Consider the following 13,494-nt stretch of genomic DNA (forward strand, 5'->3'; position numbering starts at 1 on the left):
GATTTCTTCACCAAATACTCACTGAACCAACAAGATGTGATGGCATTTTAGATTTGGCGAATAGTGTGGACCTTGTAGAAGAACTGGTGGTAGGGGACAACCTGGGTTCAAGTGATCATGAACTAATTCAGTTTAAACAAAAATAGATCTGCAACTAGGATCCTTGATTTCAAAAGGGCAAACTTTAAAAAAAAAAAATAAGGGAATCAGTTAGGATCCAGGAAGTAGACTGGACTTAAGACCTCAAGGATTGAATGTGGAGTTTCAGAAACAATCTGAAGCCTGCATTCCAAGCAAGGGGGAAAAATCCATAGGGAAGGGTTGCAGACCAAGCTGGATGAGTAAACATCTCAAACAGGTGATTAAGAGAAAGCAGAAAGCCAACAAGGAATGGAAGAAGGATCAGGAAGGAAAGCTACCTCTTGAAGGTCAGAAGGTGTAGGGATAAAGTGAGAGTTGCCAAAAGCCAAGCAAAGTTGGACCTTGCAAAGGAAATTAAAATCAAGAGTAAAATTTTCTATAGCCATATAAATAAAAAGGAAAGAAGAAGAATAGAATCATAGAAGATTAGGATTGAAAGAGACCTCAGGAGGTCATGTAGTCTAATGCCCTGCACCACGCAGGACCAACACCAACTAAATCATCCCAGCCAGGACTTTGTGAAGCCGGGCCTTAAAAACCTCTAAGGATGGAGATTCCACCACCTCCCTAGGAACCCATTCCAGTGCTTCACCACCCTCCTAGTGAAATAGTGTTTCCTAATATCCAACCTAGACCTCCCGCACTGCAACTTGAGACCATTGCTCCCTGTTCTGTCATCTGCCACCACCGAGAACAGCCGAGCTCCGTCCTTTTTAGGACCCCCCTTCAGGTAGTTAAAGGCTGCTATCAAATCCCCCCGCACTGTTCTCTTCTGCAGACTAAACAAGCTCACTTCCCTCAGCCTCTCCTCGTAAGTCATGTGCCCCAGCTCCCTGATCATTTTCATTGCCCTCTGCTGGACTCTCTCCAATTTGTCCACATCCTGTCTGTACTGGGGGGCCCAAAGTTGGACACAAAAGTGGGACCACTAAGCACTGAGGATGGGGTGGAGATTAAAGATAATCCAGGTATGGCCCAACACCTAAAAGAATACTTTGCCTCAGTTTTTAGTAAGAGTAATGACGAGTTTAGGGGTAGTGGCAGGGTAGCTAATGTGAACAAGTATATGGCAGTAGAAATTATGGTATCTGAGGTGGAAATCAAACTCAAAGAGCTTAATGGGACTAAATCATGGGGCCTGGATAATCTCCATCCAAGAATATTAAGGCAACTGGCACATGAAATTGCAAGCCCAATAGCAAGGATTTTTAATGAATCTGTAAACTTGGGGGAGAATTTCTAATATTGGTCCTATTTTTAAGAAAGGGAGAAAAGTGATCCAGGAAACTACAGGCCTGTTAGTTTGACCTCAGTTGTATGCAGGTCTTTGAAAGAGAAAGCAGTTAAGAAAACAGAGGTAAATGGTAATTGGGATAAATACATGGTTTTACAAAATGTAGATCATGCCCGACCAACCTGATCTCCTTCTTTGAGGAGATAACTGATTTTTTAGATAAAGGAAATGCAGTAGATCTTACGTACCTGAATTTCAGTAAGGCATTTGATACAGGTCCACATGGGAAATTATTAGTTAAATTGGAGAAGATGGGGATTAATATGAGAATTCTAAGGTGGATAAGCAACTGGTTAAAGGAGAGACTACAACAGGCCATATTGAAAAGTGAATTGTCAGGCTGGAGGAAGGTTAATAGTGGAGTTCCTCAGGGATTGGTCTTGGGATCAATCTTATTTAACATTTTTATTAGTGACATTGGCACAAAAAGTAGGAGTGTGCTAACAAAATTTGCAGATGACACAGAGTTGGGAGGTATTACCAATACGGAGGAAGACCGGAATGTCATACGAGAAGATCTGGATGAACTTGAAAACTGGAGTAATAGAAATGGGATGAAATTTAATAGTGCAAAGTGCACGGTCATGCATTTAGGAACTAACAACAAGGATTTTTGTTATAAGCTGGGGATCTATCAGTTGGCAGTGACAGAAGAGGAGAAAGACCTGGGTGTATTGGTTGATCACAGGATGGCTAAGAGCCACCAGTGTGATGCAGCTGTGGGGAAAAAACGGCTAATGCAGTCCTAGGATGCATCAGGAGAGGTATTGCCAGTAGAGACAGGGAAGTGTTAGTACCGTTATACAAGGCACCGGTGAGACCTCATCTGGAATACTGTGTGCCATTCGGGTCTCCCATGTTTAAGAAAAATTAATACAAACTAGAACAGGTGCAGAGAAGGGCGACTAGGATGATCCAAGGAATGGAAAACCTACCTTATGAGACGTGCAAGAGGTCAGACTAGATTAACATGATGGCACCTTCGGACCTTAGAGCAGTGGTTCTCAACTCAAGGTCCACAGGTCGCTGTGGCCCATGTGACATCCTCTCAGCCATACAGGTAGTATATAGATTGTGTGGATGCAGCACATATAACACCGAGAGAGCTGCATATGCGGCCCACAATGGTAAATAGGTTGAGAACCACTGCCTTAGAATCTATGATTTTATCAGTGACTTAAACTGTCACCATTTTACCACCGCTCCCATGTTTTATCAGTGGACGTTAGATACTCCAAGTGACAGGCACCTTAGCAATTCCAAGGACAAACAAGTACTGTGGGTACAATAGAACCCAGGGTCCTGATTTCCCAATCACTGCTCAATCCCAAACCACTCGATCACGCCCCCTCCCAACACCAGGGCTAGAACTCAAGAGTGCTGAGAACCCAGGCTTCCCGGTCTAACCAGCAGACCATAGACCTTGGCATACAAATCTGTACTCACGGCATCTGGCCAGCTGCCTCCATTCCCCAATCCTGACCCCCTCCAGCTGACAGGCGTCCGCGTAGGCCTTCAGGGCCTCACACAGGGCCTTCCTGTAGCCGTCGCTGTGGCACAGATCGTACACGCAGTTGTCCAAGTAGACTGTAGGATCCACCTTGGTGTGGCACTGGCTGAAGGGCCCATCTGAGACCTTGGTTATCAGGCCGCACGAGGCCTCTTCCTTGTACTTTCTGGCTATGCTGGCGGCACAGGGCCTGCAACCTCCAATGCAATCGTGCCAGCAAAACTGATCCTCATCTTCCACTGCCCAGCTTTTCCCCAGGGCGGCGACACTGGGAGCCAGGTCCCCGTCTGGGGTCTGGAAGTCATCGGAGGGGTCCCCATTATAGTTGCCACACAGGCCGCACAGGCTGTCGGAGAAGTCATTGGGGACGGTGACCCTCAGGTGGTTGTTCCAGTCATAGGACATGCTGAGGTTGAAGTCAGTGCGGAGGACGAGGGAGGTGCCGCTCTGATAGAGCCAAAGGGTCCCATTGTTCAGGGAGATGGGTAAGTGGGCCCTGGTGTTATTCACCTTTGCAGTGAGAAAGAAAGGGCAAAGGTCACAATCGAGTGCACAGGTCTGTCACTTATCTACTGAGCTCTACTCTGATATAGTTTTTCACTAGTATTTTCCAATTCATCAACATCAAAAGGGGTTTGAGAAGATTGTTCCTTATCCAAGGAGTTCTGATGGAAACAAGGCCAATTTCAAAACCTGTCTCTTTTTCCTGTCACCGGCTCCTCGGCAGCCTGCCGGGCGGACTGACCTGGAGCTGGGGCTCCATTCGTCTTCATAGAAAATGTAGTAATTTATGAGTTTCGTTCCATATTGGAATTAAGCTAATTTTCAAACTATTGAAATCTTTCTGCCAGTGGAATTAGCTTTCTCAGGCCAGCTCTATCTAATGTGATGTTTTAATCCAAATTTGGATAAAGTTTGTGTCCAGATTCACTGGAAATTGTGATTTCGCCCTGTCAGGGTTCCCTCCCCTCTCTAAACTCTGGGATACAGAAGTGGGGACCCGCATGAAAGACCCTCTAAGCTTATATGCTACCATCTTAGGTTAAAAACTTCCCCAAGGCACAAATTCCTTTCCTGGTCCTTGGATGGTATTGCTGCCACCACCAAGTGATTTCCCCAAAAAGTCAGGAAAGGGCCCTATCCCCCCAAAATATCCCCCCAAGCCCCTTCACCCCCTTTCCTGGGAAGGACTGAGAAATAAATACCAACCAGTTGCCTTAGTAATGTGAGCATAGACCCGATCCCTTGACTTCAGGACACTGAAATCAATCAGGTTCTTAGAAGAAGAATTTTATTTATATATATATATATATATAAAAAGTAAAAGAATCACACCTGCAAAATCAGGATGGAAGGTAACTTTACAGGGTAAATAAAAAGATTTAAAATACAGAGGATTCTCCTCTGACTCTGCTTCACAGTTACAAAACAGGAATGAAACTACCTCTTAGCATAGGGAAAATTCACAAGCTAAAACAAAAGATAATTTAACGCATTTCCTTGTCTTACTTACAATTTTTGTAATCTTAGGTGAATCATTTTAGGTACATTTTCAGGAGATGTTTTACGTGCCCGGTCTCTCTCTCCGTCCGGAGAGGGAACAAAAAAAGAGAGCACAAACAACCTCCCCCCATGACAGGCATTGGGGTCAGCCCTGACTTGCTAGGAGAATGTTCCCTTTTAGGTCGCCCACCCCGCTCCCTGCAGCTCACCACAGTGCCTGCTGGCTATTGGTGTCAACGAGACTCCCCACTGCAATGCCTTGGATTACTTCATTGGAAAGGCAGCCTATCTAACTACTGACCACACTGGGCCTTGTCTATGTTGGGCGTAGCCTGGGGGCTGCTTTAAATGGAGCCCACTGGCTGTGGACCCATAGGGGGCATTGCCCAGCTGGGCACTGTCCGAGCCCATCACCTCCCAGCCACTCTCCTTTGCCTGTCCTACGCACAACATGCCCCATCCGTGGTGGGAGCTGCAGTTTCCTGCCCTCTATTTAGCAAAGCCTACAGGGTGGATATAGGAGTAGGGTGGACGTGCGCACCCAGCACTCACCCACACAAAGCCGGCTTCAGCCCTGGCTGCTGTGACGGTGACTCCATCCACCTGGACAGTCACCGACCCAACGTAGAAAACCTGTGTGTTCCCACTGTTCTCACTCTTGGCCATGACATGGAAGGAGGGCAGGCCGGAAGCATCCCTGCAGGTCTTGGCCACCGTGTAGGTGCAGTTGCCATGGAAATCATACGCCCATCCATCGAAGGTGTGGTAATGAAAGTATCCCCTGGCCCTGCACTTGCCCCGAGAGACTGGCACACACTTTGGCTGCTCATTTATCATCTTGCAAATAGTTCCTTCCCTACAGCGGACCACACTGCACGATGGCTTTGGAATATCTAGTGGGGAAAGACAATAGAAAGACAAACAGCAGACTAATCAGTAGTATCTGTCTATCTCTCCCCCGACACACATTGTTATATCTATCACCATGCACTCCTCTGTCTCTATTCCTCTATCTATCCTCTACACACTTCCTTTGCATCATTCACAAACCTCCCACGAGTCCCATGCTGAGGAAATCTCTGCATGTGTGTGACAACAGCAAAACCAGATCCTGTGTCTCCTTCCCCGTAATGTGCGGCAGAGGTGTTTCAACACCTATGGGCATGTTGCCAGCATCGATCAGGCAAAGGATTGTGGCTGGGATGTGATGGGCACTGACAGTGTCCAGCTGACTGATGGCCCCCACAGCCAGTGGGCTCCAATTAAGAGCAGCTCCTAGGCTACAGCCAGGGAGAAGATCTACGAGTGTGATCAGCTCCCTGACAGCTGCCCACTTGGCTCTGCTGTGCACATCAGAAGATGGATGCAGCAGAGACGAGTGTTTCCAACAAGTGTTTCCATCTTTCAAGTCAAAATTCTGTAATATTACGGGTCAGGGTTCCAGGCTAAATAAAAGGGGAGAGAGAGAGTGAATGAGAAGGGTGAGGAGACATAATTGAAATGACTTTACTCACCCCTTGTGCAATAACCCCTCGGGTCATGTTTCAATCAGTGACTCTCCTTTACCTTGGCTGATGCAGTCCATGACGCCGTCTCTGATCTGGCATTTTTCTCCACTGGTGCAGCTGTGAGCTTTGCAAGTCACCCCTCGGGCAGGAACGCAAGTGCAGTTTTGCTGGCACTCATTTCTCAGGACTGTCTCACTGGGCTGACGGGATGTTTGGGAAGGAGGAAATAATGCAATCATAGAATGATAGAATATCAGAGTTGGAAGGGACCTCAGGAGGTCATCTAGTCCAACCACCTGCTCAAAGCAGGACCTAATCCCCAACTAAAGCATCCCAGTCAGGGCTTTGTCAAGCTGGACCTTAAAAATCTCAAAGGAAGGAGATTCCACCACCTCCCTAGGGAATCCATTCCAGTGCTTCACCACCCTCCTAGTGAAAAAGTTTTTCCTAATATCCAAACTAAACCTTCCCCGCTGCAACTTAAGACCATTACTCCTCATTCTGTCATCTGCTACCACTGAGAACAGTCTAGATCCATCCTCTTCGGAACCCCCTAATTTGTCTAGGGCCCTCTGTATCCTATCCCTCCCCTCCAGCATATCTACCTCTCCTTCCAGTTTTGTGTCATCTGCAAACTTGCTGAGGGTGCAATCCACACCATCCTTCAGATCATTAATGAAGATACTGAAGAAAACCAGCCCCAGGACTAACCCTTGGGACACTCCGCTTTATTCCGGTTGCCAACTAGACATGGAGTCATTGATCTACCCATTGAGCCTGATGATCTAGCGAGCTTTCCATCCACCTTATTGTCCATTCATCCAGCCCATACTTCTTTAACTTGCTGGCAAGACTACTCTGGGAGACCGTATCAAAAGCTTTGCTAAAGTCAAGGAATAACATGTCCACTGTTTTCCCCTTATCCACAGAGCCAGTTATATCATCATAGAAGGCAATTAGGTTAGTCAGGCATGACTTCCCCTTGGTGAATCCATGCTGCCTGTTCCTGATCATTTTCCACTCCTCTAAGTGCTTCAAAATTGAATCCTTGAGGACCTGCTCCATATTTTTTCCACGGACTGAGGTGAGGCTGACTGGAAATATAACTGGAAATGGTTATTTATAATAATTTCTGGCAGTGCTAAACTCAGAGCTGTGTGGTGAGGTGTGTGAAAAACTATTGTTTCATAATATTATTTCTCTTAACATTAAAAAGAGAGGCTGTCTAATGAGCAGTCCCTCTCTGTGCCTCAGTTTCCCCACAACAGACAAAGGGAATCACATTTTCTTGATTTTCTTGGTGCTTTCGGCATTAACAGAGCAGGGATGCCAGCCTGGATAGGCCAATACTCTGATCCACTATAGCAAACCCTATTCCTGTCTAGTGTAGGGATTAAGATATGTGAGAAAAAAATTTAGATCAGACCCAGACTGCTTGAGGTGGTACCTTGTAATATCTCCCATGCTCGAAGCACCCACAGCTCTGCAGAGTCACACAGCCCTGGCCATCGAAGAGGAAGCCCTCGTCACACTGGCAGCCTTCAGCACAGGTCTCTGGGCAGTCTAGGATGTCTCCAGAGCAGGTGGTGGTACAGAGGTCAGCGCAGACCTCGTAGTGGCTGTTAACCGGGCAGCTCACAGCTTAAATAGAGAGAGAAATAAAGGCTGGATGGAAAGATCTCACACCATGGTCTAGAGGGACAGACATGAAGGAGAGGACAGCAGGACAGGGAGGAGAGGAACAGGGCACCTTTCTAAGGGAACATGAGATTGTTGGCTCCCACCCAGAAGAGTTCCAGAAGAAGCCCAGAGGCTTGGAACAAGATGCTTAGTGCATCCCAGGGCTCCTACACTGTCCGTGCATTTACCGCAGAAGGAGGCGCTCCTCCAGGGCTGGATGGTGACCTTAGCCTCTTGGCAGGCCGTCACGTAGCTGTGGATGCTCTGGCACAGGACCTGTGCATCCCCGTTTCCCAGGCACACATCGTACAGACAGTTGCTCTGATACACGCTGGGGCTGACCACGCTGTGGCAGGCCGCGAAGGGGCCGTTGGGGTCTGTGAGCTGCTCACAGTAGTTGCGCCCTTTGAAGACCTCCTTCTTCTTCTCTTCGCAAACTGGACAGCTGTTTCCAGCACATCTGTCTGTACAGGATGCTCCTGGGATCTCGACTTCCCAAGCAGAGCCAAATGCTGCCACATCAGGGACTGTCCTACCACTGGGGAGCAGGAACTCCTCGTCCTGCTGTCCATTGTAGTTCCCGCACAGGCCACACGTCTGGCCCTGGTAGGTCCCTGGGATGGTGACTCTGGCCTGGTAAACCAAGTCGTAGCTCACAGTGAGGCCAAAGTCAGTTTGCACCAGGACATTAGTGCCGTGTTGATATGCTCGGAGCTGCCCATTGACCATTATCACGGGGAGATTGTGGGATACCCCGTCCACCTGGAAAAGACAGCACATTCCCCTATGAGCAGGTAGGATGGACACTGCATCGTGGGTAGGGGCTATGGACAAGTTTTGAGATTCAGTTCTCACTGACGCCATGGGTGAAATCCAGAATGACTCATGACTCCCGATTTCACTTTGCAATGGTTTGTCCTCACCTTCCAAGCTCTTGACATTGTCACCCTGGCCTACATTTCTGATCTCATCTCCCAGGCACCTCCCTCCCTCCTGATCCTCTCTCTCTATCTTCCCCAACTCCTCAACCCATGTTTGGCCTGCTCCTTCTCATGCCAACTGCTGGACTCAGAACAGTCTCCTACTTCTTCTCCATCTCCCACCCTTGGCCCCTAAAAACCCACTTCCCTGGTGACGCCTCCTTCCTTCCCCTCCCTCTCCTATCTCAAACAATTTCCTATGCATTGTGTTCAATTTGCCCCAAATTAGACTGCAGGCTTCACAGGGCACTATGCCATGGGACAGATTCTTCAGATATGTGGATGGGGTTCACCAAATAATTAATACTCATAAATAGGGGTATAACCAACAAGGGAGGCAAAGATGGAGCTGAGCTGGAGGATGCTCATCTCACCCGAGAGAAACTTTGACATAGCACCATCCATGAGTAGCACTTTCTACTATTTCTAGCTGGGTAGGAGACTCCATCCCATTCTGACAGAAGATGGCCTGGCTTCAACCATTCACGGCTTTGTCGCTTCCCTGCTGGACTATATTGCAAGGTGGTATACCCGGGCATGAAGCATTCAGCACTTAGGAATATTCAAGTGCTACACAACTCTGCAGCATGCCTCCTCAGCAACACTGGCTGCTGTACACATTAAACCTGTCCTCCACTCCCTACCCTGGCTTCCCATAGAACAAGGAATCCAGTTCAAGTTCTCTGTCCTTATCCCAAGCGCTCAATGGCCTGGGCCCAGGCTATCTAAAAGATGAATTAAACCCCCAGGTTGAAGACTGTGGTTGACAACTTTCTTCCATTGGCACAATGGAAATCACATCAATAAGGATAACCTTTGTCTCTGCCAGAGACAAAGCTTTATTAGGAGTTTGGTCCAAGTCTGGGGAATGAACCCGCTCAGGAAGTAAGGACCCTCACTAACCTGGCCACCCTCCTTTCCAAGTGCAAGGTACGTTCTTAGACCACCTTTCTCCAACATATATATATGGCAACATGCGTATACATTTATCATTATAAAAAAATCCACAACAAAAACACCCCACTGCACACACATCTTTCCTGGGGAGAGGAGGAGAGAACAAACATGTGGTAGATGTTAGTCACGTTGCTTAATGTGTTTCTGGGAGGGGCTTAAATACCATGTGGATGAGCCTGGTATATGAACCTTGTAGCAGGGTGTCCTGCCCCTCAGTGGGCCTGGGGCCAGCCAACCCTTATTACTAAGTAGGCACATCTGAGCAGGAATCATATGCATCCCATATAAGAGAAGCAGGAAGAAGCCAGGCTCCTGGTCCAGCAGAGAGAGTTGTCACAGAGAAAGAGGGGAAGAGAGAGGCTGCTGGCAGTGAGTAGGCTCCCACAGAGAAACCTGAAAGTAGGGGAGTGAGACGGCAGTCAGGCAATGCCTGGGAATGGCCAGATAAGGAAGTGACTGGCTGTATGTGAAAACTCCTATTTGAATGAGACCCTTGGGCGGGCTGTTGCTATTGGACTTGTAAAAGCCTTTTGTGAGTTGTTGAGGAGTCCAAGAGGGGAAGCTGTGGCAGGCCACATGCAGAAACCTCGGGCCACCAAGGGACACACAGAACAATCTAAATGAAGATCTGGAGAAGGACTTACCATGATGAGCCCCTGTTTGTTCTGCAGCAGGGTGAGTGTGATCCCATACACCTGGATGGATACCAGCTTGGCCATGGAGATGTTCCCGCTGCCCCAGTCTTCTTTCTCTACACTGATAGTGAATGGTGTAAGGTGACTGGCATCGGCGCAGGTCTTGGCCAGGATGTAGGTGCAGGTGCCTTGAAAGTCAAAGGGGACCCCATCGAAAGAGAGGTAGTGGGAATGGCCAGAGGCAGAACAGGTCGCAGATCCAAATGGGTGGCATTTCTGGACGCCGTCCACCACCCTGCATTGCTCACCAGTGCCGCAGGAGAATGCCTTACACACAACCTCCCCACCAGCCAGACACACGCACTGCTCCTCGCATGAACCGCTCGGGTGGAAGGTCTCCCCGGCATGGTAGTAAAGTCCCCAGTGGAGGCATCCGCACTGGGAAAAGGGGACGCAGTGGTCACCACTGAGAACAAAGCCCTCGTCACACACGCAGCCTTCCTTACACTGGGTCGTGCATTGCACCGGGGCATAGAGGTTGCTGCATGTCAGATCGCAGCTGCTGCTGCAGAATTCGTAGTGACTGTTCAGGGGACAGGACGGAGCTGTAATTAGAACAAAGAGTTAGCTCACATCGTGCCTAAGCAATATGCGCAATGAACCATCACAGAACATGCAATTTCATTCAAGCTCCTAATTTTCTATTTCCTTAGTTTGGTTAATTAATAAAAGGCAACCTCTCTAATTCGGTCCCAGGTCTGGGGACTGGGTGCCCCAGAGACACCAGGTAATGGGATATAGACAATCTCTCTCCAAGGGTTAGGCTTCTAATCTGGTCCAAGATCAGGGTGTAGGGAGTGGAGGGCTCATGGGCCTGGAATTGTTCTGTAGAACTTTTCACCACTAGATTTTTGCTTTGAGTCCAGGGCACTAGTGCCTAAAACTCCTTCCCAGGTGATGGCTTATGGGAGATGAGTTGGTGGCTTCCCACACCAGTTCCTAATGGACCGACATCTCAATTACTAAGACTCCACTGACTCCCAGCTCTGATTATTTCCAGTCTCAGCAGGGAAGCCAAGGACTGGATGGACCATGCAGGGAACTACTACATCCCCAGACAGTGCCTCTCTGGCTTGGGGTGCAGCACATTGATAGGGCATGGTGAGGGGCAGCTCCTATGACTGTACCCATCGTTTGGAGAGAGGGCTTCCTTGTCACTGAAACATTCTGCAGAACAGGATAAGCTGAGCATTTAGATCAACAACTACCAGCCAACAAAAACTAACAAGCCCCATGGGGCAATCAGTAGTGGACAGAGGCGACTCACAGCAGAACTTTGTCGTCCTCCAGGGATGCACCACAGCTCCAGCTTCCTGACATGCCTCGGAATAGCCAGCAACGGCCTGGCAGACGTTACTCTCCTGCCCACTGAGGATGCAATAGCCGTACACGCAGTCTATGAAGAATCCATGGGGGTCCACTTTGCTGTGACATCCTCTGAAGGGGCCATTCTTGTCTAGGATGATCCCACACTGTCCTCTGCTACCTCGTTGTTGTTTTTCAATAGCCTCTACACTTGCGCATGGGGGTATCGTTACTGCAGAGCATCCCCGGAGGTCGCCCACCTTCCAGCTCTGGCCAAAGCTGACTGGGCTTGGTGCCAGCGTGCCATCCCTCATGAGCAAGTTCTCCTCCCTGTCCCTGTTGAAGTTGCCACACAGACCACACACGGCTCCCGTGTAGGTGACTGGCAGAGTGACCGTGATGCGTCCTGACCACCCGGCATAGGTAACGGTGAGACCAAAGTCTGTCTGGATCACTGTGGCCCAGCCCTTTCTATACACAGTGGTTTTCTTATCATTGAGGTTGAAGGGAAGGTTAATCAGGAAACCATTCATCTGTAAGTGCAAATCATTCAATATATGAAACATAGCTCGCTCACGGTGGAACCTCTCACTCCAGAACAGAGCTCCAGCCCATAATTATAACAAAAATCCACTTCTGTTTAACTTTTGTCCAGTCTGCCTTGCTCCCTTCCCGACAACCTGCCTCAGTCTCAGCTCTCCAGACTGGGCAGGATCCTCTAACCAAACTTTCATTACTTCTGGCTTTGGCTATTGCAGTTCCCTCCTCTCTGTGCTACCTGAGCCCCAGCTCCCCAGGTTCCCACAAACGCTGGATGCTACTGACACTTTCTGACCCATCTCAAGTGAAATGGCAGCACCCCGATCCTTAAATATCTCCATCGGCTCCCTGTTCATAGAAGAATCCAGTTCCCATTCATTCTATATTTCACAGTCCTTCCATGCACTGTCTGTAACCTGTGTTGATGACACAGGTGACTTTCTAGAAATATTTTAGAGAGACCAGAGATAATTTGAGACACTCACCAGGACTTTCCCAGGGAATTGATTGCTGAGCCTGAGGTTGGTCTGATAAACCTTGATCTGTAGAGGAGCGGTATTGTTCTCCTGGAAGTAGACTCCAAAGTCCACTAGTCCCTCCGCCTTCTTGCACAGGGCCGCGAGCTGGTAGCGGCAGGTGCCTTGGAAGTCGTATCTCTGTCCATCAAAGGTGGTGTAGTGCAGATTCCTTGTCACAGAGCAGGTGGCGTAGCTGGAGGGGTAACAGCCCCGTACGCCGTTCACTAGCCCGCACCTCTCTGAGTGTTTGCATGTAGAGGCCACGCATTCGACTTGTCTAGTGGCTGCATTGCACATGCACCGTATCCCACATACCTCATCGACCCAGAAACTCACATTGGGGTCATAGGGGCGCCCTTCAAACTGGCACCCACAGCTGCTCTTGGGGATGCATTTGCCCTGGCTCAGCACAAAACCGTCCTTGCACTGGCAGCTTTCCACACAGGGGTCTTGGCAGCTGCTAGGGGCTGACTGATCCACACACGTGGCTGGGCAGGCTGTTCCACAGAGCTGGTACTGGCTGTTCTCCAGCGGGCACTCCATGGCTGGGGAGTGAAGGACCCACAGATTTAGCAGCAAATTCTCTCCAAGCAAAAACAGTATTTAAAATAGACAGAGGGGGATGCATCTTGTGGGACTATGAGAGCCCTTGAATTCTGGTGACCTCAACAGGAACAGAGGGCGCTCAGCACGTTGCAGGAGGTGCTTAGCACCTTGCAGGGTCACGTCCATTTTTAAGAAGAGTGGATATTGGATAGATATCTCTTTAATGTGTTTAATTAAATAAAGACTGTGACGTTGCACTCCATATGCTTTATGGAAGTGTGCTTAAGAATATGACATATCTGGAATAGGCTATATGC

General features: G+C 48.7%; 1 protein-coding gene across 1 annotated transcript in view; it reads right to left on the reverse strand.

Annotated features, from left to right (window-relative positions):
• The window catches only part of LOC102946739 (IgGFc-binding protein), a 74,843-nt gene that overhangs the window by 57,240 nt on the left and 4,109 nt on the right, over positions 1 to 13,494 (reverse strand). Inside the window, exons 3-11 of the mRNA XM_043535585.1 lie at positions 12,599 to 13,176; positions 11,536 to 12,106; positions 10,218 to 10,813; positions 7,825 to 8,398; positions 7,404 to 7,597; positions 6,015 to 6,156; positions 5,001 to 5,341; positions 2,882 to 3,455; positions 1,917 to 1,970 (exon numbers count right to left, since the gene is read on the reverse strand). Of these exons, the coding sequence (XP_043391520.1) occupies positions 1,917 to 1,970; positions 2,882 to 3,455; positions 5,001 to 5,341; positions 6,015 to 6,156; positions 7,404 to 7,597; positions 7,825 to 8,398; positions 10,218 to 10,813; positions 11,536 to 12,106; positions 12,599 to 13,176 (3,624 nt within the window). The remainder of the gene's footprint in view (positions 1 to 1,916; positions 1,971 to 2,881; positions 3,456 to 5,000; positions 5,342 to 6,014; positions 6,157 to 7,403; positions 7,598 to 7,824; positions 8,399 to 10,217; positions 10,814 to 11,535; positions 12,107 to 12,598; positions 13,177 to 13,494) is intronic.

The sequence above is a fragment of the Chelonia mydas genome, chromosome 24, assembly GCF_015237465.2.
Source record: "Chelonia mydas isolate rCheMyd1 chromosome 24, rCheMyd1.pri.v2, whole genome shotgun sequence".
NCBI lineage: Eukaryota > Metazoa > Chordata > Testudines > Cheloniidae > Chelonia > Chelonia mydas.